Consider the following 26449-nt stretch of genomic DNA (forward strand, 5'->3'; position numbering starts at 1 on the left):
TTTTTTTGCGGAACCAGGTATTGAACCCAGTTCTTTGTGCTTGCCAGGGAAGTGCCTATTCTACTGAGCTATCTCCCCAGCCTTCTTATTGTCTAAATAGGGCACAACAATAGTTCTTGGAAGAAGGAAGATTATCAGAGGAAAAAAGACAAGGGACAGAAAATCACATGTTACTGTTGTGATGTTTAATTTTGTATTCATCTGGTTCAGCCATTGTACCTCATATACCCATTACTGGGTCAAAACCCAGGTTAGATGTGCAGTGGAAGTATGTTTTAGACATCATGAGCATTTAGTTCAGTAGCCACTGAACAAAGCATATTATTCTCTAGTTTATGAGTGGACTTCATCCAATCATTAGAAAGAATTAGCAGAGAAAGATTAAGGTTCTCTAAGAAAGAAGCAATTCTGCCTCCATACCCCATTCAGACTGATGTATCAGAGTAAACTTTTCCTACATTTTTGTCCTGCTGTTCTGCCTTGCAAAATTCCTGCCTGCCCTCATAGTCATATAAGCCAATGCCCTAAAATAAGATCTCTCTCTCTTCTTTATCCTCTTCTCCCCCACTCCTCCCCAAACTCACAATGGCCCTGAGGGTAGAAGACAGAAGTCTTTGAAATTCAGAGATTTTCATTGGATTTTGGAATATTTGTATATACAGAATTACATATCTTGGGTTTAGGACCCAAATCTAAACACATAATTCATTTATGTTATCTATGTATCTTATCCATACCCTGAAAGTAATTTCATACAATGATTTTAACAATTTTATGCATGAAACTATGTTTTATCCTGTAACATTTTACCTATGAGGTCAAGTTGGCACTCAAAATTTTTCAGATTTTGGAGTATTGTGAATTTATTGTTTTGGATTTTAGAATTAGTGATTCACGCTTGTATTTTCTTTCTGATTCTATTTATATAAAAATACAATACCTTACCATTCTGTTTCTATGGCGAATCATGATAAAATATATTTTTCTATGCAAGAATATTGACATAAAAATCAATGTACTCATAAGTACATTAAATTCACTACTATAAAATCATGTCCTTTGGTGTAATTTGATATAATTCATATATTTCATCTTGTTTTATTTTACTTTATTTGAGACAGTGTCTCTGTGTGGTTCAGGCTGCCCTCGGATTCACTGTGTAGCCCAGGTTAGCCTCACCCTGGAGGAATCCTCCTGCCCCAGCCTATTGCAGGTTAGGAGCTGCCACCATGCCTGGCTGTAACTTGAAATCTTAAGGAGAGGAATTTTAAATATTCTTTGAAATAGGAAACCCAATAGATACGAGTAGCAAAGGAGAACAGAGAATGATTTAGCATTCAGATATTAATACTAGAATAACACAGTTGAGAAAACATATCCTACATCAGAAACAGATGACTCTACCAATATATTAGAAGAATAAATTTTTAAAAATTATCTATTCACCTGCATGAAATCTTCAGACATTGTATAGTTAAAACTATATCTGATAAGATATTGTATATTTTATATAAATACAATCAGAATGAGGATAGACATGTCACTAATTCTAAAATTCAAAAGAGTAAATTTAAAATTATTCAAAATCTGAAAAAAATTGAATGCCAACTTGACTTCATAAGTAGAAAATTTTACAGGATAAAATATACTTCCATGCATGAATTATAAAAATCATTGTATAAATTTACTTTCAGGCTATGGAAAGGTACAAAGAAAACATAAATGAATTATGTGTTTGATTGTGGTTCCTAATCCCCATGATGTGTCATAGAAAAACAATTTTACTTTTTAGTTTAATAAAAGGCACCATAGAAGAAATGAGTGAATAGGCAATTATTTGAAAGAAGTCTACAATATGTACAACCAACTCTAGATTAATACATAGGTGATTATTGCAAAATCAATAAGTCCCAAGAGAAAGGAAATCCAAAAACTATATTAGGCAAAGGAAATTCACAGAAGAGGAATCCTGAAATCCAGACAAGTAGATGAAGAATATGTCCAATATCACTATTAGTAAGGAAAGTGTAAGTTCACCATATTCACTGTACTGCCAGATTTAGAAACTCAAGTGCTACCTGTTTTAGTTTGGTCAGACTGCTGCGTCAAAATACTATGGATTTGCATCACTTGAACAACAGAAACTTATTATATCTCATGTAGTTGAATAGTCTAGAAGGCCTCTATAAAGCCACCAATTCAGTTAGATTAAAATCCCACTCTTATGACTTCATTAGCTCCTAAATTGCTTTCCTAAAAGTGCTGTCTCCAAATATAGTAGCATTGTGTTTACAGTTTACACATATCAATTTCATGGGGGGGTTTAAATTTAATTTTAATTATTTTTTATGTAGTTAGTACAGGGTATAAGGTCTCACTCACAGCTTGGACTTGTAGTGATCCTCCTGTTTTCAGCCTCCCACGCACTGAAATTACAAGCACTTGCCAGCACACCCAGTCACAATCACCATCTCAGCACATTCCAGGGGCAAGTCTGGTATGGCATGCCAGGCTGGGAATTGAACCCTGGTCCCTGCATCCACCTAAACAGGTGCTTTAATCCACTGAGTATCTGGTCGGCCCTAATAATGGGGAAGGTTTAGCCTGTAACATTACCAAATGTTGGCAATCAGATGTCCTAGATTATAAAATAGCTCAAGAGTCATAATTTTAAAAGGCAAACTGGTAGAATTTACAAAAATTTAATGATGTTCCCCCTTGGCTGGACATGGCTATTTTACCCTTGGTTGTAGCAGAGAAATTCTCACAGAAACCCAGTAAAGATATATTTATGAGGATGTTCAGCACAGAACACCTCAGAGTCTCAGGGGTTTAGCAGGAACTTGAATGTGTATCACTGATACTATAGACAAAGAAAGCAGAAAGATGAATGAATTGGAGTACTAGCCAGTGGATAGAATTGACAAAATTTATGTCATATATTAATACAGGTAAAACATAACATAGAATAAAAAAGCAAAATTTTAATGGCGCCTATGGTTAAATAGAGCTTTTAGAAACCTTAGTTACATAACTCTATATGTAAATTAATTGTATCAATAATATTCTTTAAAGACCCTTGGATATATTTTAAAATGACATCAAAGATAGTCACAAACTCCTACAGAATGTGGCGGGCTGTGGGTGTGAGCATGGGATATGTAAAGTGGAAAGTAACGAAATCTGATGGTACTTGTCTGTCTGCTGAGAAGTACGAACAACTGAGGCCTGTGCCCCTAAGGAAGAAGGAGGAGAGCAGAGAAGAGAGAAAGGAAGGAATTCATGCGGAGAGTCACGCAAGAAGTAGAAGGAAAAGAGCCAGACTCACTCACTGTCACAGCTGAATCTGGGTGATATTAAAGGATCTTCCATTCGATATGAATATAGGAACAGATAGGATATTGTGAAAGGCAAAGGATATTGTGAAGAAAACGGGAACAAACAAAACAAACTGATCCCTGAGTCTATAAGTTAAATGTCGGCCATAGAACGTGAATGGATGGCTACAAGGGTCTTCTAAGAAGTGCTCTCACTACACAACTTGGAATGTAGTGATCCTCCTGTTTTCAGCAGTTTTCTTTACAAAGAACACTGGAATGACACATACAGCATTTTATAAGAGGAACAATGTAAGCTACTTTGCAATACTCCCAATTATTACCTGCAAATTCAGTTTTCTCTGTAACCAGCATCTTCCCTATCTGTTTATGACTGAATTTCAGAATTTAGGACAGTCTTTGAAACATATTAGGTCCATATTAAATAGTTTTCAACTGAATTAACATATTTTCTACCCTTATGCAGCTAAAAATTGGGAAGGGATGATAAAATTATTGGATAAAAGGCACAGTCCATTGTGTGTATTATGATTCCTACAGGTTTATCAACCTCATTATTTCAAACTATATACCAATTGTTGATTTTCAAAATAATAATACACTATTTTCAATTTTCTTTCTGTTGGTTGGTGGTAGATAGCACTCGTAGTAGGAGATCCTGCTTGATGATTTCAAACCATTTTCATTTATATTCCTTTTATATCAGAAGTGAGAAGCGATACTTCACAGCTCAATCAGATTGAACAAATAGTATTTGAATATTGCTTGAAATTCAATTTTAGATAAATATAACTGCAGGTTATCACAAGTGCCAACTGTGCAGGCTTCATCTCCAAGAGGACTTGCTATTTGTTCTGGGTGGATTTGCTTCTCTGTTGAACTGATACTTCCCTTAAAGGATTATCCTGTTAAAAAGTATCAGCCTGGCAGATTAGAGGTGATTATCTATTCAATTTTGCATACACAGATGGAAGAGGAATTCTTGGGCCACTTGACTTTGGGCCATATAGTATGCATGCACTGTAAATTTTAACTATTTCTTTTTAATCTAATAAAAACTATATGCTATTAGATTAAAACAATGTATACTTCTTCAATTTGCAAACTGTTTACCCTTTGGAAAAATTCAAAGGCCTGATTAGGACTTATTTCTTTTATAAATTCGCTTTTATTCATTAAGATATGGGCAGAATTGTCATTTGCCATTTTTCAAAATAACCTATGCTAGCATACACTTGAAATTTCCCTATATATGTGAGCATACCAGTATAGCTGATCATATTAATTGGAATGTTTTATTTCCCAGAGGATATTAAGATATGGCTAGTCATGCAACTAATTTTTCACATTTGCTCCACAGACAGAAATATTTTTAAATTCTTATGTAAGAATATTGAAAAACAATTTGGCACTTCCCCATTAATGGTTTATATGCATGTAACTAGTGTAGATGCCACTAAAATAAATATTTCCTATTCAAACACCACATAAATCTTCACTAAATCTGAAAACACTAATTTAGGTGTGTCATTATTTTAGTATGTGCTATATATAAATTGTTTGCATATAATTCTATGTATCAGCTTTGTAAAGAACTCCCAAGGAGATGAATTATTCGTACATGAACATATCTCTGGCACTTTTTGCCTATCTTTCCCTATAATGTTACAATTAGGCATCTATGTAGTGAAACCACACAGGAGAACTAATAGCACTCTGCATAGTACTGTGATCTGTAAGGATGTTATGCTATTTTCTGTTGTGAGTTAAAAATTACAGGTCAGATTCTTAATATCTCATACAGACATTAATTTGAAAATTTATTAATTTTCTCACCCAAATCCTGTTGATACAGAGACTGCGTGTGTTGCTAGATATGCAAGAATAACAGTTAATCTTCTGAGTAACCCAGCTGCTATTTAATATGAGGCTCAATTTTTAAATAATCTTTACTTTTGTTCCACATTCTACTTTTCTGAATCAATAAGGAGTGGAATATTTTAATTAGATTTTGATGTTTCATTTTTACATCTTAACTACTTTTTAAATATTATTTTTGTGGCAGGATACCATGTCTTTTGTTACACCAAATACATTAGGAAAATACAATAAAAATTGTTTAAAAGCCAGGCTGTAAACCCGATTGATTAAATCACTGAATTCAAACTTTTCATTTTACAGATGATAGATAAAGCTGAGGTAAAGTGAAGTTAGATATTTTGTTCAATTTCATGTTATAAATCAAAGACAGATAATTTTATTCTTTAGAACTCAATGCACGCTTGACTCATATGTCCTTTTCTGACATATGAGATCCAAGTAACCTCAAGATATTTCTACAAATTCAATCCACATCGAGGGGAAAAAATTTGTAGCTATTTGGCATCTAAAGCTTTATGCTATGACAATGAAGACAATTCTAAGATACAAGCTTTGTGGTTTGTGCAGTAATGTCATCATCAGATTAAATATATAGCATTTCAAATATTTCTGAAAAAAACAAAACCGAGTTACCTGTATAAATTCTATTATATTTTGTAGAAGTCAGATCTTTTACTTGTATTACTCAATCAGAAATTGTGCAACTTGAGTGCATGTCAGTTGTGAGGATTCATGGTCCACTGTTGATATGCCAGTCCAACTATTTAGTCATGGACCAATCAGAAAAGACACTAGATTTGCCATAACAGACTCATGGCCTTGCCACCTTAATGTCCTCTGCTACTATGGGTATTGTCCCTGAATTAATATATCTTTTGTTAATATACCTATAAATAAAATTTTCATTGTATCCCATTATTATTTGTATGCTATTTTTCCATTTTTGCTGAAGGAAAATTACACTGTTTCTAGACCAGGGGATAATAAGACAAACTCAAAGTGAAAAAATAGTCAATTTCATAGAGAAAGCATAAAACTTGTCCATTGTATTATTGTTCCTAATTTACACTAATTAAGTGAAATACAATTTGAGTTTTTACAGAATCATAATACAAATGTATTAATATAAATATAGAGTTAAAGTTCTGAAGTCTCTTTAAAATGAAAGAGACAAAACCCAACTCATAGTGCTATGAGAGTTGTAAAAGTCAGTTTAGTTTCTAGAGCACAGTAGGTCTCATTCCAGGTATTATTCATAAATTTGTATCTCAAAAGGCTAACTGGTTGGATTTTCTTCAGTTCTTTCCACTCCATTCTCCGGTATGAGAGTGACCCTAATTCTGTTTAAGAAGAAAATGGACCTACATACACCAAAGGACCACTTCAACATGAAATTAAATATTGGGACTAGAAAATATTTGAGCTGGGCATCTGGTCACTTTTTCTCTCTTCTGATTTACCTTTCCTTGAGGCTCTCTGTCCCAAGAAGTTCATGTGGTAAAACAGGTTTGATTCTCCAAAGCTTTAGAAATTTAAAAAAAAAAATTGCTTGCATTTTTTTCTTTCTAAGAGTTTTATTTCCATTTTTAATCAAGCCAGGCCTTAAAGAAGAATGAAGTCCCCTGCAATTGCTGGCAAGAGTCAGCCCTGAACATGTATACAGGAATTTATGTACTATGAGAGCAGCATTCCAGCTCTGAGGTGGAACATACAGGTACTTAGCTTGAGCCTTGTCCATAAGACACACTAGAAACCTGGGTGATAATAGGACAGAGACCTCTTCTTTTTCTCTGTTCTTCTAAATACAACTAACTAGCAGCTAAGGTCAACAGTATGAGTCTATTACTTAACTGTTAGTACAACATATCAAACTGTTAATTAATGGGACTATTTTAATAGATATAATAAATGAATGATTCTACTAAGAGATATAATCATTCCCATAAAAATCAGAATAATATCAAACTTTTTCAGAATTTAGACTCCCTAGCTTTTAATTTCAATTCACATTTTCACCAGCTACATGACATGAGATTTTAATATCTTTTTGGTGTCTTTGTTTCCACGTTGTAAAAGTGAACAAGAATTAAAATTCTCATTGTGTTGTACACATGGTTAAGTACATCAGTACACAAGCCAATTCACATGGTTCAAAGCACACTAGTGAAGAGGTAGAGGCAGATGTTGCTTCACTCCAGACACAATCCTTTCCATGTACTGTTGTTTTAGCAATGTTTCTATGAAGATGCAGTACTTTGTTTTCAATTTAAAAGCCCCCCCCCACAAAGTCACATATGTTCATTTATGAGTGGGGATTTTGGAAGGTCATATTAAGAGGGCTCTAACTCCATCAGTGAATTGATCCATTAATGATATCATATTATCTAGAGGAAATGGAAATTTAGGACATGGAGTGTACTTGCAGGGAGTAGGTCTTATCTTCATGACTTTAGGCACTATCCCTTTCTCCTTGATACTTTCTCTTTCTCTCTACTTCCTGCCTACCATGGAGACAGGATCTTTCCTCTGTCATGCTTCTCCAACATGATGTTTAAGCCTTAATGCAATCCAATCACAGACTAAAATCTCTGCCATTATGATCCAAAATCAATCTTTCCTCCTTTAAGTTGAATACATCAAGCATGTTGTTCCAGGATGTTAGGCTTTGTGGACTATACAAATTCTGTGCTGCTGTGGTACAAAGACAAACTTAGGCAATATAAAAATGAATGGGGAAAGCTGTGTTCTAATGAAACTTCATACATGAAAAGAGGCTGTGGGTCTGGGCAGTAGTAGCCTTTGCTAACTGTAGTAGGTGGGAATACAATGTACTAGGTCTTGGGACCTGTAGGGCTTTTCTTTCTGTAACTCTTCAGACCTTTTCCTGGTCTCAAGCTGCCCTGTGCTGGTCCTTATGCAACTGGAGCACAAGTTTCCATGGCTCTCTCATGTTCCTGTCACTTGTCCTGATTTCCACCCTGAAAACTGAAGCTGCTTTTCCTACTTTGGCTCCTCTGACCAACATACCCTATGTTATGCTGGTCCTTACCTAAGGCCTAGAAACTTTCTCCATGCAGTGATCAGGAGGGCAGTTCTGGGGCTTGACTTGCCCTCTTGCTACTTCTTCTGATTTTTTTTAAGTATACAACATTGAGCATTTGAAAACTAGAAATTTCACAAACTTGTCTTTTTTGATATATATTCAATTGTTATAGGTGAAGAGTAAATGTGGTTGGTCCCTATATTCCATCATAGCTGGCACTTCATTTCTTTTTATTTATTTATTTATTTTTATAAGATACTAAAACAAAACAAAACAAAATAAAAAATACATTAGAAATGATACAGAACTTCACCAACAAAGCAATAGGAATTTGACAATGGTTGCTGTATTGTATAATGTTGTATTTAAATTAGTTGTTCAGATTACCAGATATAAGCATGAAAAATTGGTTAAAAGAAAAAAGATACTCAATCCCCCAAGCCTGCTGTGCTGGCCTCACCCAATTAAGACTGGGTGTGATAGCCCATGCCTGAAATCCCAGCACTTAGGAGGCTATAAACAGGAGAATCACTACAAGTCTGATCTATGCAGTGAGACCCTGTAGACCCTGTCCTAAAATTAAAAAAAAGAAGAAGTATACAAGAAATTAAAAAGGACAAGAAAAAAACGTAATCATTAACTCCCCTCCTCTGTAGATTAGCAGAAACCAAGAGTACAAGTATACATGCCATCCCTCATCCATTCATAAATACATCTTTTCCCCCACTTCTTGTCCAATTCTTCATTCCAGGTTTTTTTCTTTCCTTTGAACAGATTAATCCCCATAAGTTTATGTATTTATTTATTTTGCAGAACCAAGGAATGAACTCAGGCCCTTGTACTTGCCAGTGAAATGCTCCATAAGTTTTTACTCTATTAGATACAAGGAAACAGAAGCTCAGAAATGTTAGAAATTTCACCAAAAATCTATCTCTTCACTCTATGTAGTGAAGACAAAATTCAAACCAGGACTTCTAATTTCTGAAAGCATTCCCACCATTCCACCTCACTGCTTCTCTCTCAAGGAATAAACCACAACCTGACTTTTACATGAAAAGCAAGTGCACTGTTTTTCGATCGAGTCAGTTCTCTACTTCCCATGTTAGCATTTCTACTGTAGTTCTGCCTATGGAAAGTATCTAGGATTTCCTCCAAATGGTGGGGAACTTCACCCATTTTAATGATCTGATACTGGTAAGCTTTTCTACCGAAAAGTCTCCATCTGGCTCAGATTTCGGCCTCTAGTATTTTTAGGGATGTGACTTCTTTATAAATGTACTGGAATTGCATTTTATGAAAGATGGAAAATATTTCTAAACTGCATAAACATAATGAAATGAGACATTGGAAAATGTATGTATAAATTCTTACAGTTCATTTTTATTACTTTCACTGTGCACTTCCATTTAGCATTTTTCTAAAATAGCATTAAGTTTTTGAATGGCAAAATATATGGCACTGTGAGTATGCCAAGTGAGGGTCATTATTAAGATAGTGAATACCCACCAAAATTTGTTGCTTTATATTACCGGGACACTCTCTTTCCAGTGAAAAAGAAACACAGGAAAACATTCTTTTAAAAAATATAGAGTTATAAAGATCTACTAATAAATGTACATATCTATAAACAGATCATCTGTATGTGTCACGAGCAATGTGTTTTCCAATGAAACATATGTAAATAATGCTATCCCAGTCACAAATCCTCTTTCAAATATCCAAGTGTCTAACAGAACTACGGAGTGCTAAATCCAGGATGATGACTCATGCATCATCAAATACTTTCATTTTAAGCTTTCATACATAGGTCATACTTTAGTTAACCATTTCAGTTATTTTTTACTACTACGTGAGAATGAGCTTTGGGCCTTTGTTTCTTTTCAATACTTATTCACTGCTCTCTACTCTGTCACCAGAACCCTCCCAGAGTGGCACGCGTTCTTACTTGCACACTGATGGATTCACTCACTTTTCTCATTCCTGAAATGAATGACACAACCTTTCAGAACCTTTCCAGCCCTAGGATAAAGCTCAGTCAATTACTATGCTGAGAGCTCTTGCTTGCAAGGTACCATTATCCCTTCGAATCCACATTAAACACTTCAAGACAATTATCTCCTCCATTATCTCTATGAGGAAAGTTAGATCAGGGAGATTAAATAATTTCCCGACAGTCTAAAAGGTGCTAAAGACATGATTAAACACAAGGGTCTGAATTATAGTCTGCATTCCTTTTCTACAACTCTGGTTTTCAAATATTTTCCCCAAAGTTATAAAGGATAGGGCTTTAGGAATCTTAATTTTAAAACAGGTAAAATACTATTCATTAGCCCATAATCTCAGAATATGTAGGCTGAGGTAGGAGGATGCAAATTCAGGTATTTGCATCTGAATTTGGGCCCCTTTTGAGTTAGTGAGATCCTAACTCAAAAAAAAAAAAAAAAAAAAAAAAGTTAATACAATGGGATGCCAATCTTTAAATCCCTGGGTTCATTCCCCAGTGTCACCCCTCACACACATTTTTAATTTATTTCAAAAAATGCCAAAACAAATTTTTTTTATTATTTTAATGAATAATAAGGCAATTTTATTATACATGAAAATTCTAAAGGAAAAGTGATGAACAACAATTTCAAGCTTTAATGACCGCCACTTTAATTTCCATACTGTATTAGATTTCTTATGACAGAAAAATCCCTTATTTGTAAAAATAGATCATTGTGGGGCCGGGGAGATGGCTCAGTGGAATAAGTGCTTCCCTGGCAAGCACAAGGGCCTGAGTTCAATCCCCAGTTCCGGAAAAAAAAAAAAATCATTGTATAAAAGTGGAAACATTCTTATAAAGCAGAGTACCTCAGCCTATTCTTCAGTTAAACTAATTGAGAGATATGAAATATAATCAAAATTTTTATTTCTAGGAGATCACTTAGACTACCTAGAAATTATTCACATTCTTTCAATGAGCTGCCTTAGACAGGACGCTATCTACACAATCTCATTCTCTTATAATAAAGATTATGCCAACATTGCATATTTGATTTCAATGATTTCTCCTCAGGTACAAAAGCACATCTGAGACAGATGACCAGATCCTAGACTCACACTAATAAATTTGTAACAAACAGTGCCTTGGGTATGTATCTAACTATACACTTCAGTTCTGGCACGGAATTTTGACCAGGAAATATGAGTTGGCATAACTTAATATGAACTCTCGATATTGTCAGCAGTATCACTGTACTCTCACTTAAAAAAAGATTACATAATATAGGCTTGCATTGGTTTGCCACTAGGAATACAAAAATTGTATATTCATATAAATATATATTTTCAGCTTAATAATTCAGATTTGTCTTTATCTTCATATTCCAGATATTTGTATGATATAATTCAGTTAAACTTCTCTTTTAAATATTTTTTTCCTGAATTAGAAGAGATACATGTATTCCTTCTCTTATTTCAATTTTACTTGGCTCCAGAGTTACTCTTTTGAAAGGATTATTTCTAGTACCTTGTGAATTTTACTTCTTCCCTAGATGCTCATCAGAACTTTTATTTGTTCTCCCTAGTTTCATAGTCATTGACATTTTAAATTTTATAAATAAAAAGTCATTAATGGTAAGTACTGAAGTATAGTTTTCTAATTATTCAAAGAGAAGAGATTTATCAAAGTAATTTTTCAAATATATAGAATCGAAATTAATTAGGTATTTCTTAAAGAAATGGTCAAAGTGATTATACAGTCAAGTTGAAATTACATTCCCTATCTTGTGAAGTATTTGCATTAAAAAGGTCCCAGTTGTAGGGAGGATTAAATTATAGCCCAAAGTTTTAAAATTTCAAAATTCAGAATTCAAAGATATAATATGTAAATCTCACTCAAGATACTAAGAAGAGATTTAGAAAAAAATGTTTATGAAAATCAAATTAAATTTTCTGAGCTATAATACTCAAGTAGCTTTCCTTAAATGTCAGAAACTATAAATGGAAATATTAATAAGCATCCACAGTAAAAAAATGAAATTATAATTGATTATTTCATATCTGGAACATCATTTGCTTCAAGTATTAGTTTTATACATGGATAAAATAATTAAACTGATTAACTTTAAATCATATGACTTTAAGCACCTCTGAAAATACATCCAGAGGAGAGAAGAAGGCACCTATGAGGCGACAGCAAGGGTGAATGTCTGTGGTCAGCAGTGGAGAAAAGCAGGTACCCTGTTGTCAGGAGCAAAGTATAAAGTCTGATAAGGGAAGACAAATGAAAATAACATCCACCTGGAACAAAATGCAGTATTAAGGGGACATGTACCACACTCCACTCCCAGTGCAGTGCCATCCGGGAGAGGCTTGGACAGGGGGAGGGAGTGGGCCCTCCAATTAAGGGCTAGCCAACCGCAGGGCTTTCCAATCACTCTAACCTCCCTCTGAGCACAGTAAGTGAGATGCATGCAAGCAAGGGAAAGCAGGAGAATGGGACAGGATAGTGTCATACACCAGTGTCTTATACACTAGTGTCCTGTGAACAATAGAGTCACAGGGCCTATGAACTGTGCAGCTTTGGAGAAAGAGAAATATTGCTCAATACAGACAAAAATAGTTGTCTGCTCCCCTTACATACGAAAAGAGTGCTATGCAAATAGGATCTTCAATATGCTATCAAAATTTGATATTCTTCCAATATGCTTTCAACAGGGGCAGGATAAGCACTTCCTAGCATGTGCTTTCAGAAGGCAGGAAATCTGGGTCTGTGACATGGATATAGAAGAGAGAGCAAGGGATTTCAGTGAGATTAGAGACAGAAATAGCACCCAAGTCAAAAGGGGATTGAGCAGAGGCATCCATTTCCTCTTATTTCTCCAGAGAATGGAAAGTCCCAAGCTGGTGTGAAGCCCTGCCACTGCCCTGTGCAAGCTAGGTGGACCTTCTGCTATGCCTGAGGATAGCACTAGGTTTTAAAGGCAGGGCTGAGACAGAGGTCTGTGGGCAGAGAGATAGTGGCTGACACCTGGGCCGGAGGTCTTCAGACTGTATACAGCACTATGAAGGAAGGCCGATGCGAAGGAGCCAAAGAGACAGCTGCAGCATCTGCCAGGCAGTGAAGGAAGCAACAAAGTGTGAGAATTCTGGAAGAAGTTGATGGGGAACACATGAGCAAAATACACCACACTTGCATCACCCAAAATTAAATGAGGAAACATGAAAAACATGAAAAACAAACCAAAGAATGCTTCTCACTTCCTTCATGTCTCTCAAAGCAGATCCAGGAGGCATCAATGGAGAAGAGATCAAACACCAAATAGCTGGGTTACTTGACATTATTAGAGAGAAAGCAGAGAAACTCAGAGGTCAAAGATGATGTAACTCCAACATTTGTGAAACTAGCCATCAGACCAACCTGGCTACGAAAGAATCAAGTAAAATATTTAAAGAGATGACCCAAACTATTCAAATCATGAATAACAAATTTCCCAAATAAATAAACTCCATGAAAACATACCAAACAGAAATGCCAGAAATAAAGAATTCTAATGAATACATGAACAACAGAAATGAATAATGTGAACAAAAGATTTCAGAAATTGGGAAAAAATAGAATCACCTGATGAATACTCAGAGAAATCTTAGAAATAATAAAGCAAGAAGAAACATTTATTCAACAGCTGTTAGGTGGCTAAGAAGACTAAGCTAAGGCCAATTCAAGTTAATCAATCAAACAATGGAGCCCCAAAAGTGATATGGTCTGAATACATCCAGAAAAGTGAATAGTTACACAAACTGAAGAAAATAAAGAAGTCAGTAACAGAGAAAAATCCTAACGATAGGAATAGATCAATTTTCAGTGATAACTCTCAGAGCAAATAGCCTCAACTTCCCAATTAAAAGACACAGATGGGCAGGTTAGTAATAAATAGTAAATGGTTTATTGCATATAAGAGTCAACTTCCCCAATTCCAAGACAAAAATGTTGTAAAATAGTAGTCCACACACCAGAACCCTGAAAGGAAGCAAAGGTAGCAATTTTCTTGTGAACTTCAAGCTAAAAGTGATCAAAGAGGCAAAAAATTGCTACTGGGCTTTTATTTAGAAAGTTCTTGCCTGCACCCATGCCTTCATGATTTTTACTTATTTTATCTCAGATTATTTCTGTAGAAAAATTGGCTATCATCAACAAATCAAATAACAACAGATGCTACAGAGGCTGTAGGGAAGGAAGAACACTTTTATCACTGGCAGGAATATAAACTGGTATGTCCACTGTGGAAGTCATTATGAAGGGTTCTCTAAAACCCTCCATAGTCAATGGTTTATTGCATTCTACTTCTAAAACTAGAAGTAGCAATTTCTCCTCATGCATCTACTCTCCTCCTAGATATTTTCTCGTAAGTGTTCAACACATCATTACAGTCAATTGTGCATGCTCGTGTTTAAAATAGCACAACATACCTAAATCTTGGACACAGCCTATATGTCCATCAGTAGATGCATGGATAAGCAAAATGTAGTTTTTGTATACAATAGACCCTTACAATACCACAAGGAAGGAAAAACTTAAGTCATTGATAGAAAACTAGATGTATCTTGAGACTATAATGTTAAGTGAAATAAATCAGCTGCATTATCTCTAACATGACATGGTTCCTCTTAAATGAAAAGCCCAAACTTTTTTTTTAAGAAAAAGAGTAAAATGAAAGACAGATATAAGGAAACAGAGAAATAGGTGTTCTGTACATGGGAAGAGGACCAAGAAATGGTAGGAAGGGAAGAATTGGGAAGATTGGTGGGAAAGGATGTGAAAGGTTAAGATGTGCAGTTGGGGAGACAGCTCAGTGGCTTAAGAGCCAGGTGCTGAGTTTGGTCCCCACTACCAAAATAAACAAAAAAATTCTTTCTCTCTGTTTATCTCTCCACCACTCCCGACAATGACTGTAATCAGCATGTCAGCATACACTGCAAACGTGCACAATAAAATTAAGACGTAATTCTTGTAGTTGGTTCTTTTATTCTTTACTCCTATAGGACATAAATACTAAGCCATAGCTGTCCCCTGATATACTCATTGCCTTCCAATAAACACTGAAACAGAAGACAGACCATGTTAATGCCAAAGGGAAAGACGACGTGAAAGAATCAGTATTCACAAGCACTGTATTTGGCTTTAAAATTTTTTTATATCATTAATGTGTTAATGCCCAGAGCATTAATAAAACCATCTTAAAATGGGCCATTGTTTTTAGTATGTTTCACACACCAATCTATAATGAAACTTAACTTAAAATTGTACCATTTTCTAAATTTCTAATATATGATGTCAATGTTATACAACTCATCCTAAGAAAGACACAGCAAATATCATGGCTTAGGATTACTCCTGATATATTTTATAGTTTTTGGTTCACAGAATTAATATAGATTTCTTTCCATAAAGAAAATGTTTTGATTTCTTTAATGTATTATCTTAATTATTCATCTAAAAGTATGGTTTTTATTTTATTTATAACATTAATCTCCCACCTGTATCTCTCTTAAAGTTCTCAAAATTTAAGAAAGCACTACACAAGCAAAGGGAAGATAAACATTTTATTCTACAGTTAGCAAAAATTATCATTAAAGATGTAGGTAAAACTGTATTTTAATCTTCTATGTTATCACTTGGAATTATTGTGGTTCTTAACAGCAATTGTTCTATATATAATCCATGATCAGTAAGGATAAAATAAGACAAAATATTTTATCTGATTTATAATATTTATTTCACTGCAGAAACATGTTAAACACAAATAATAATACTGTGGAATATAGAACATAATTGCAACAAGAACATGTATACGTATTTAAAATTAATTATGAAATCTAAAATCATGGAATAACTTAAGTTGTGATAACCACAAACATATCATTAGAAATGTTTCAAGTTCATTTTTACAAAACTCATTTTCTCTCTATGTTCAGTTACTTTTTCTCTTAAAATCCTGTTTACTTACCTTGGATCATGATTCTAAGGAATGTGTCCTGAAGGGCTTAAAAGACAGTACTAGCAAACCTATAATATATATGAATATATATACATTCATGTATATATGTACACAATTATCTATGTTATTATTTCATTCTTTATGAATATAATGAATATATAATTCTTTGATGACGTGACATATACTTAGTATGATGAATATACTGTAATATATGTTAATATAATATTAAGAACCAAAATTTTTATAGGAAAAATATCCCCCAAATTTAAGGAAATACAAAGTTTTTCCTTAAAATTTTCACAATAAATATAGATGCTGTTAGCTTGGTTACAAAATTTAAACTGAAAGAATCCTACCTGATGAATCAAAGTTCACCTCATTGCCAGGGCTAGGGCCTACATCAATGGACACAACAGGTAAAAGCTTCCGAAAGTCCCACAGCTTTATAACTCCACAGGCATCACAGGAAGCTATCATGTGACCCTTCAAAATATAAAATAAACAAAAATGTGCATATATACACTGAATCTAAAAATATTCAGAGTAAACCACAGGGAAAGGGTAATGCTTACATGACAATTTTATTAACTCGGCAAAACTATATTCCTCTAAACTGAACTGTATTCACTATATCTTTATCTTGCATATAGTTATATTGAATGATATTCTTAGTACATGAAATTCTATACTAATTTTATAAAAGTAATTGTTCAAGGAAGCATTTTGTGTAATTATGTGAAAAGATACAAGAAAACAAAAACATAGGCACTCATGTAGTTTGTCTATATGAATACCTAACTTGTATCCTATAAATGATGTATGTAGCATAATTCAATCTTCCTAAAAAAAATTGCCTCATCAGGGCATCATACCTCATGTGCCTGCAATTAGTGCTGCTATTTTATACATCAAATAAAGAGAAGAGCAGGAAGATAAAGGGACAGAAAATAAGAGAAGAGCTTCCCCTCAGAGGATAGAATGCCTAAGGCATGTCCATTGACTGCAGTGAAATCATTCCTGTTGGGGTCCATTAGACAAAGTTCTCAATAGAAGTATCCGAGCCACTTTTGATAGTAAGTAATGAGCAAGAAAGAAACTGGATGAAGAGAAACAGAAGGAAGAGTGAATGAACAACAAGAAGGGAGGATATTTTCTCAAACAGTGATGAACAGTGGGTTCATTTACCTAGAGCTCACAGGCTGTCCAACTCCTGCTGGTTTCTCTAGAAATGGGCTTTGAGCACCCACTCCACACAGGGGACCAGGGACATTCTGATGAGTAAGAGAGGTTTCTATCCTATGGCAACTACCATTCTGCATTCTTTCTTATCATTTCACTACTTAATTGCTTTGTCCATTCACAAATAAATTGAGTGTCGTTCTTATCAAGACTGTCCTTTGTGTTTATGGTAAGTCAGGATAGCATTTTCAATTTGCTATGCAGTTTTTCCCTTTCAGCTCCAGCTTAGTTTTTTAAATTTAATGTCAAAAACGGTCCTGTATCTTCTGAGCTTTTAAGATGTTAAATGTATTAGCTGTTATTACAATTTTGTTATTTTGAACTACCTCCTTTCATCATTTACATCCTAATTTCTATACTTTCCATAAAAAATATACAATATGTATTTCAGTTCAAATGGACTTTTAGCTTTCCCTAATCATATCAATAATGTAATGAATTTCATTAGTTTCAAAATTCTATAACTGTTGCCATTGGCAAAATAATACAACAGTATTGCCCCCAATCAAATAAATGAGATGCTTAATCATTTTTATGACTTAAAAGAGAACATGGAGAACTTGGAATGATCTCAAATAGGTAAACATGTATTGTAAGCATTGTGAGAAATCAGTAAGTTTCATTTCGGATATTGAAAGAATCGTTTTCAGCATTAGCACGGAATATTAATGTTATAAATTACCAAAAAATCTCTTTCCAAATATAAGGGCTTTCAATCATCTTTCAGAGGTCACAGAACAGAGCTTTTGTTCAACTTTGAGAACACAGTAGATGAGTTTTAATCAGAATTTAATTCCAATGTTCTTTTCACCAAAGGCATAGTTATTGACTTGCTGTCCTTTTCTAGTTTGGAGGCAATTGTAAAATATGCTTTATTCCACTGAACACTAAAATTTGAGGAAAAGCACTGCAAATGAAACATTTTATTATTTTTATTAGATGAAAGTACTTTAAAATTTTAACATTTAATTATAAGACATTGCTAGATAACCAATATTTGATAGCTTAATAATATTAAAAGAATCCAATAATTATTAAATGTTTTTAATGTGCCTTATACTAAAGGCTTTGTTCGGTCCTGTACTAAATACTTTGTCAGAAGATGAGCATATGCTAATTTAAAAAAGAACTACATTTAGTCCAACTTTTCCATTGTCTTAGGAACTTAGGAGCTATGACAAAGTATACATCATGGTAGTATGAATGAAAGAGCTTATTAAGTGATTATAAATAAGTTTGTGTTTAGATTTAATACCCGAAAGACATTCTGTAATAAAATAACTGCTTAGCAATCTAAGCAGGTGGAGCAGATGTATTGATGATTGCAGGTTGGGGAGTATACCAGCGCTCAACAAAATATTTGCTAAATTGATAGATAATGTCTTCATGCAACTCATGCGAAAGTTTCATTCAGCGATAGCTTCCATAGCAGTCTTGAAGTTATTGTAATTCTAATCCTCATGCTTCTGAATTACTTAGAAAGCATAGAAAAGCTAGACCTCCTAAGTTAAAATATCCTCAAGACCCTCTATCCCTCCACCCATCCAGGAAAAATATGAGGACCATCTGCCAGTCTCTCACTCTCGGGCAAAACAAGAAACTAGGCTGGTGCTAATCCAAATGCAGAGTGTATATATTGAGAAACCTAAAACTGAGGAGATGTGCTAAAGTGATCTGTTTTTTATAGAAGGGGGAAAAACCATATATATATATATATATATATATATATTTATATATATATATATTTAATTTTAGAGAAGGGTCTACAGGGTGTTCAGGGTCTCACTACTAGATCAGATGCATAGTGATCTGCCTGTTTATAGTCTCCCAAGAACTGGATTACAGGCGCGCACCACCACGCCCAATCTCAATTGCCATCTCAGTGCGCCGTGGAGCCTGGGCCTGCACAGCAGCCCGGCCCCTGCACCTGCTTGCAGACGCTTTAATCCCTTGAAGCTATTTGGCTGGCCCTAAGAAGGAAAAAATAATTTTATTTAGAAGTTATGACAATCAATACAACAAAAGGTTCCATGACAATTAGGCACTTTAAGATTTCAAGGACAATGTTTTTAAGAGATATGTGGATCAGTGTGACAGTAGTATAAAGAGTGAAGACTCAAGACTTTTGGGGGATTCTCTAAAATATAATTATGTTTATTCTGGTAATTGTCAGCACTGATTCTAGAGGTAGTTGATGGACAGCTCTAAACTCAGATCAGGAGGGTGGACCAAATAGCTCAGTGGATTAAAGTGCCTGCTTAGGCAGATGCAGGTGTTGGGAGTTCGATCCCCAGGTCTGCCGTGCCGGCCCCGCCCCCCGGGGTGCACTGAGATGGCGATTGAGACTGGCCATGGTTGCGCACTCCTGTAATCTCAGCTTTTAGGAGATTGTAAACAGGAGGATAACTACGAGTCTGATCTACGCAGTGAGACCCTGTATACCCTGTACATCCAAAAAAAGGAAAGAAAGAAAGAAAAAACCTCAGATCAGATCAGTGGTTGTGTGTAATATGGAAACTCTAGCACCCAGCACCATTCCTGCTACCTGTGAAGTCTCAATCTTCAAGCTAATCAGCATAAGGGAAACAGCATTATCAGCGTGACTCCATGTGATTCAAGTTCTTTTCAAATATATGCAATGTTAAGTGAGTTGAAGAAATGTTGTTTTGATTATGACTCAAATGAGTTAAATTATATAATAGGATTCAGCAAAGGAACAATGGGTACCTTTGAGATAACAATGAACAGTCGCTACTTATGACTGCCCATGATAAGTGTCCCTTGTACTAAAATAAAGATCTTATAATGGGAAAAGCCATGCAGACGTAAGTTATTTGTCAGTCAGAGTAAGGGAACAGAAGAACCACCTAACCTCATTGGCACATATAAAACTATATGAAACTATATTGAAGGAGAATTTTAAAATACATGCATCAAGGACTGTAGACGTGTTCATCTTTTTGAAGCTTTTAATATTACTTCTGAAATGTGTTAAAAATTAAAGGAAAAATAATGAGGAAAAAAGTTAAGGGGGTACTATTTCTAAATAAATAAGATATGAGACTGTAAGGGAAATTTGCAGTAATAGCATCGCATGGCAAAAACAATTATGTAGTTTGGATTCAGAAGCTTCTTTTATGCACACTTGCTACCAACAGGTGCAGGGAGACAATGCAGGCTGGACTCCAGGCTCTCTGCACTGGAGTTCCAAGCATATCTCTATATTGTGAAACAGAGTAACAAAAGGAAAGAAAGCTTGAATGCTAACAAGTTCATTTATAATGTAAATGAATAATTAAAAGAATATTTTCATGAACCAATAGCATTCCATAAAATAAACATGTCTTACAAGGACATAATTTTGAAAGCCAATTTTATAAACTTGGCCATGGTGATAAGACTTGAGAGTGAAATGTTCAGGTAAATCAAGAAATGTCACAAATTAAGTTTTCTGTATGAAAATCCTTATGTCTTTGTATGGCATGTTAGGAAGCAGTTGATTGGGTTGTTAATTGATTGCAAAAACACACAGGTACAATTTGTGTTTGAAACTTTATCCTGATGAAAGAGCATTATCTTAGTTCATCTCACTAGGAGGTGAGTGTGTGTGTGTGTGTGTGTGTGTGTGTGTGTGTGTCTGTGTGTGTGTACCTTTTTCCTATTTTTTTTAGAAAGCCAAGCTACACAACTATATCTAAATAAATAAAGAAATTTTAGGAATGGATAATAAAGATGCATTTCTATACAATGGGTTACTACTCAGCTATAAAGAAAAATAAACCTGAGGCTTTTATAGGTAAATGGATGCAACTGTAGGGGAAATAAGTCTGACTTTTATGTGTAAACATATTGTCTCCCTAGTATAAGAAACTGAAAGAGTAAATACGATTTGAAAGGTATAATATATATAGTTCAAGGAAAAGAAACTGCTCAAAGAGAAAGGATAGTGGACAGGGAAAGGAGGAAAGAAGGAAGAGAAAAATAAAATATATACAACAGATAGCTAAGCGTATTGTACTACTACTTTCTATTAGTTCATTGAAAGGCGCAGTTGCAGCTTATATGATTTAATCAATTTTGCACGCCTATATTTGGCAATCTGAAGCTAACATTATACATTATAATAACCATTGCTAATTTTCTACAATGTTTTGAATTTCTGTATCCTTGCAATTGTTTTTTTTCTTTATCCTTAAATAAAAATTCATACATATCATATCAGAACAACAACAACAACAACAACAAATTGCTGGCACTGAAAAAAATCTGCTGGCTAAAACCTTCTGAAGCGGCACATTTTATGAAGCTGTATATTTAAGGAATCTGCAGTTAATAATACAGAGTTACAACCTGGGTCTGAACCAAGTTACACTCTGAAGGACTAGGTCTCTGGATCCAATAACGGAGGGCAGGGTTCCTGAGCCATAAATATAAAAATTGCCCTGGGCGACCTGGCCTGTTAGCCTTGGGGCTCTGGGACAGAGAAAAAGAGGTGCAGTGCTGAGTGCTGTGAAAGGGTAAGTCAGCGCAAATAGAGAGCCGTGGAGATAAAGAGAAAGAGACCCTCCGTTCTTTCACATAAAGAGACAAAATGTTTTCCATAAAATGAAAATAAAGGCAGTCAAAAAATGAAGCATTAAATTAATTTGGGTAAGTTGAAATTATGAAAATGCAGAAAAGATTTTAAAACCACAATTCTCTAAGGTTTTAACAAAGTACTGATATTCATTAAAGAAATGGAAGAGCCAGGAGTATAGTATAATAGCATAGTGCCTGTTGGCTAGTGCAAAGTCACTAGATTCTCTGTACCAAAAAAAAAAAAAAAGAAAAGAAAAGAAACAAACAAACAAACAAATAAAAGAAGAAAAGGAAATATGCCAAATTAATCCAAATGACTTGAGAAAAAGAGAGAATTGAAATGTCAGTAACTAAACATAAAAGACTGAGTACATAGCATTTATTCTAGCCTAGATAAAGACAGAAGGAGAGCTAATGAAGTAAAATTATAGTCCGAGAACCTTAGCCAGATTGTGGGCATACAGATAAAGATGAAAGCACATTTGTAAGCTATAAGACTTAAGGGCGAGAGTAGTTAGAATTGAGAGCTCTAGTGTTTAGGTAGAGCAAATGAGCGCCATATAGAGACAAAAAGCAGTTGAGGGTGTAATAACCAAAACTTTTCTAGAATTCAAAAACACATAATACAGCTGACCCTGGGCACTCATGGGAGATCAGTAAAAGCGTTTCTATGCATAAAAATAAAACCGCATTTACACTTAGATACATTGTGCTGAAAAATGTGAAAAATTACAAATGAAAGAAAATTTACCTACAAGTGAAACATGGTATTATATATAAAGAAAGCCATGTATATTGATAACAAAAAGTAGGCCTTGGAAAAAATGGAATAATGTTCATATTGTATGCAAAATTAAGGTCAACCAATATTGCATACCTAACTAAATATCACCTTAGTCTGAATACTATTTCAAACTTTTAAAACTAAAAATACTTAAATCTAACTTATCTTGTGGAAACAACTCTTAATGCTTGAATTTTGCCAAAAATGGAGAAAAGGTGTAAAGATGGCAGGGTTAGAAGACATAATAGTAAGTGAAAGTTTTTAAAAATTAAAATTTCATAATCAATGTTAATTATTGAGTGTAAAGCAGAAAACCCCCAATCTAATCTTTAAATCTTATTTTTAAACTAACTTAGAAAATAAAATTTTTTAAAACAAAGAATAAATGATTACCACTACAATAAATGTTTAATAATAATAATAATGTATAATTATGTACAAATGTGTGAATATACTCAAAGGAAAAGAACATATTGAATTAAAATAAAGACAAACATGGTTTTTAAAAAGGAATATATTTATGCAATTTATGAGAAAGATGTTAAAAAGAAACACAAATAACAAAGTAAGCTAAATATTCAGAAAGGGAATATAAAATTATTAAATACTAATTAATAAGAAATTGCAGTATAATTTTAATCTCACAAAAATTTAATCACTATTGTAGTAATTACTAGGGAGCAACAAAAATATTTCATCGAGAAAATGTAGCTATAGATTTTTATATAAATACAAAACAATTTTTAAGTGATAAAAACAAAGCTTCAGAGGAAAAAACATAATTTTCCCAAATAATGGGGAAGACTTACTAATCAGGTTGGTGGGTCATGCAAGAAAAGAGAAAAGGAAAGAAAAGGATATATAAGATTTAATATCAATAAAATACTTGATATAAAAATACAAACCAAATAAACATCATGTTTATAATATCATCAAGTACTATAAATGTAAAATACAGGATAGGTCATAATATAAATCTTACAAAATGGCAAAGAACAAATGCTATAAAGACTACATTTTCTCTAATATATAACGTATGTGATTGTATATTAAACATTTATTGTGCTGTTAATCATTTTCTCAAGACAGCATTGCATTTTCTCATAATGGTGCAAATAAATTGAAAACTAGGCTTGCACTAGGTTTATAAAAAGTTTAGAAGCTAAAAGAATAAAATCAACTGTAAATTACAAGTTTAGAATCAATCAACATGAATTAATTTAAGTTTGTTGACTGAATCTGAAGCTATCATTAATAGAAATTTGTGATTTCATGTGCATTTATTAAAGAAATTTAAAACAAATATACTGAATACTCAACTGAATATGCCTTCTTTTTAAAAGAATAAAAATTAAAAATAAATAAAATTTGACAGAGGTGGGGATGGTGGTGCACACCTGTAATCTCAGCAATTGGGTGTCTGAGACAGCAAGATCATTGGGCTACAAGTAAGTTCAAGGCCAGCCTGAACAGCATAGTGAGACCCTGTTTCAGGAAAAATAAATAAATAAATAAAAACCAACAAAAAGCCCAAAATAAAATAAAATGCTATACAATTTACTAAAAAAAAACCCTCATCAAGTAAAATATAATTCTTCCTTGCACTGTAATAAAATGTTCTGACAGCACTTGGCTACAGATAAGGGAAACTATAGAGAGCAAATTGCAGACAAGGGGCGACTCCTGTCCTTTATTAAGCAAATTCAAACATCAATGGTTTCTTTAGAGTAGGTGCAGTTAGTTCGGCTCCCAGCCCAAGAGTCCTCTAGTGGCCAAAGGTCTGAAATCTCCTTTCTTTTGAAGGACTCTTTCGTATTCCTTCCACAGCAGCTGACCTCCTCATGGGAAGCCACTCCCTGGACAGAGTAAATATTTCAAGGGCAGGCTCCTGGCTGAAGTAAAGCCAATAAGAATGCTTCTCCATAATTTTCAGACGAATGAGGGAGAGAAAAGTAAAAGAAAAAGTGTGAGGTCTTCCTCTCTGAAAGGACTCAGAAAATATATAATTTAACTATATGTATTTAATGTATAATATTTATATATTATTTATATAATATATTATTTATATATAATATTTATATATTATTTATATAATATATATTATTTATATATAATATTTATATATAATATATGACATGTATTCACTTCATATATATAATATTTATATATAATAATATAATATATATTCACTTCATATCTAATATATATTATAATTATATATTAGATATATCATCTTATTTGTAACATTCGGGTCTACAAAATGAAGAAACTGATAAGATTAGGACACATCAGGAAATACAGTGTTACATGTATTTTGTCTTCAGACTGATTCCAATGTTGCCACCTACTCAGTCTGTACCTTGGTTTGGGGAACCAATACATACCTTAATTTTGCTTAAAGTAGTTTCAGAATAAAACTTTCAATTAAACATGTCCTATATTCTTCCATCAAATTAGAGCAGATTTTTTCATAATATTGAGGTGATAAGGGTGAAATTCAAAGAGCATTGCGTTCCTAGTGACTGCCCTAATAAATATATAAAATTGAGTTAATTATCCTATTTAAGGGATAATTTAGCATAAGAAATAATTTTATTCTATAGATTTTTAAAAATATTTAAAGAGAATATTATTTCCTTACAATTAGACTGCTTGCCATAAAGATTTAAGTACTGTCCAGTTGACCACAAAGGTTGAGATTTTATTCACTGCATTTTATTTTTGGAAGCTAATATAATATATCACAAATGCTTTTCCATATTTGCTGGGCATGTGGCACATACTTATGGTCCAGCGGTATGGGAGACTCGGGCAGGGGCATAAGAAGTTGCACTTGGGTAATGTAAAAGATCTTATTTTAAAAATAAAATTTAAATGAAACTTTAAAAATAAACAAAAAAGTTTAGGAAAGTAGCACACTGGAAAGGCTGTTCAATCCTAGTATTACGATATTAAATAAATGAATCCACACATTAATTAAAATATTACCCAGTAGTGCACACCTGTAATCCCAGTGCTGGGGAAGCTGAAAACAGGAGGATCACTATGAGTTCGAGGTACATAGTGAGACCCTGTACCAAATATATTAAAAAAAGAAAAAACTGCCCAGTGAAAAGCACTTAAATAATCAATAATTCATACAAACATTTTCCAGATAGCTGTTCTCACACTAGAATTTAAAAAATGGTTAAAATATAAGAAAATAATCTATGTATACATACATATGTAGTACATGCATATATAAATGCATAACATGTAATTATATAAAGTACTATGCTATTTTTGTAACGGCATTGCCAACGATTATTAACAGGAAAGAAAGATATAAATACATAGTTCAATGAGAAAAGTAGCAAGAAAACTTGTCTATACTGTATGATGCATATACATGAAGTCTTTATTGAAAATAAGATTGAAGGAACTAAATCTGAACTATTTTTAGATAGTAAAATGATTCATTTTGACTTCATATTTTTCTCTTCTTTTTTATAATTTCAAATTTCATAGGATTTTATTTACTTATTTATTTATTTTATTGAGAAACAAATAGCAATGAGACAGTTTCACTGAGCCATCTCCCCAGCCCCCCCGCTCCTTTTTTATT

General features: G+C 33.7%; 1 protein-coding gene across 1 annotated transcript in view; it reads right to left on the reverse strand.

Moving 5' to 3' along the window:
* Nucleotides 1-26449, reverse strand: part of Spag16 (sperm associated antigen 16) — a 1217230-nt gene that overhangs the window by 260679 nt on the left and 930102 nt on the right. Inside the window, exon 14 of the mRNA XM_004626710.2 lies at nucleotides 16601-16727. Coding sequence (XP_004626767.1) covers nucleotides 16601-16727 — 127 coding nt within the window. The remainder of the gene's footprint in view (nucleotides 1-16600; nucleotides 16728-26449) is intronic.

Source organism: Octodon degus, unplaced genomic scaffold, assembly GCF_000260255.1.
Source record: "Octodon degus isolate 3935 unplaced genomic scaffold, OctDeg1.0 scaffold00016, whole genome shotgun sequence".
Taxonomy (NCBI): Eukaryota; Metazoa; Chordata; class Mammalia; order Rodentia; family Octodontidae; genus Octodon; species Octodon degus.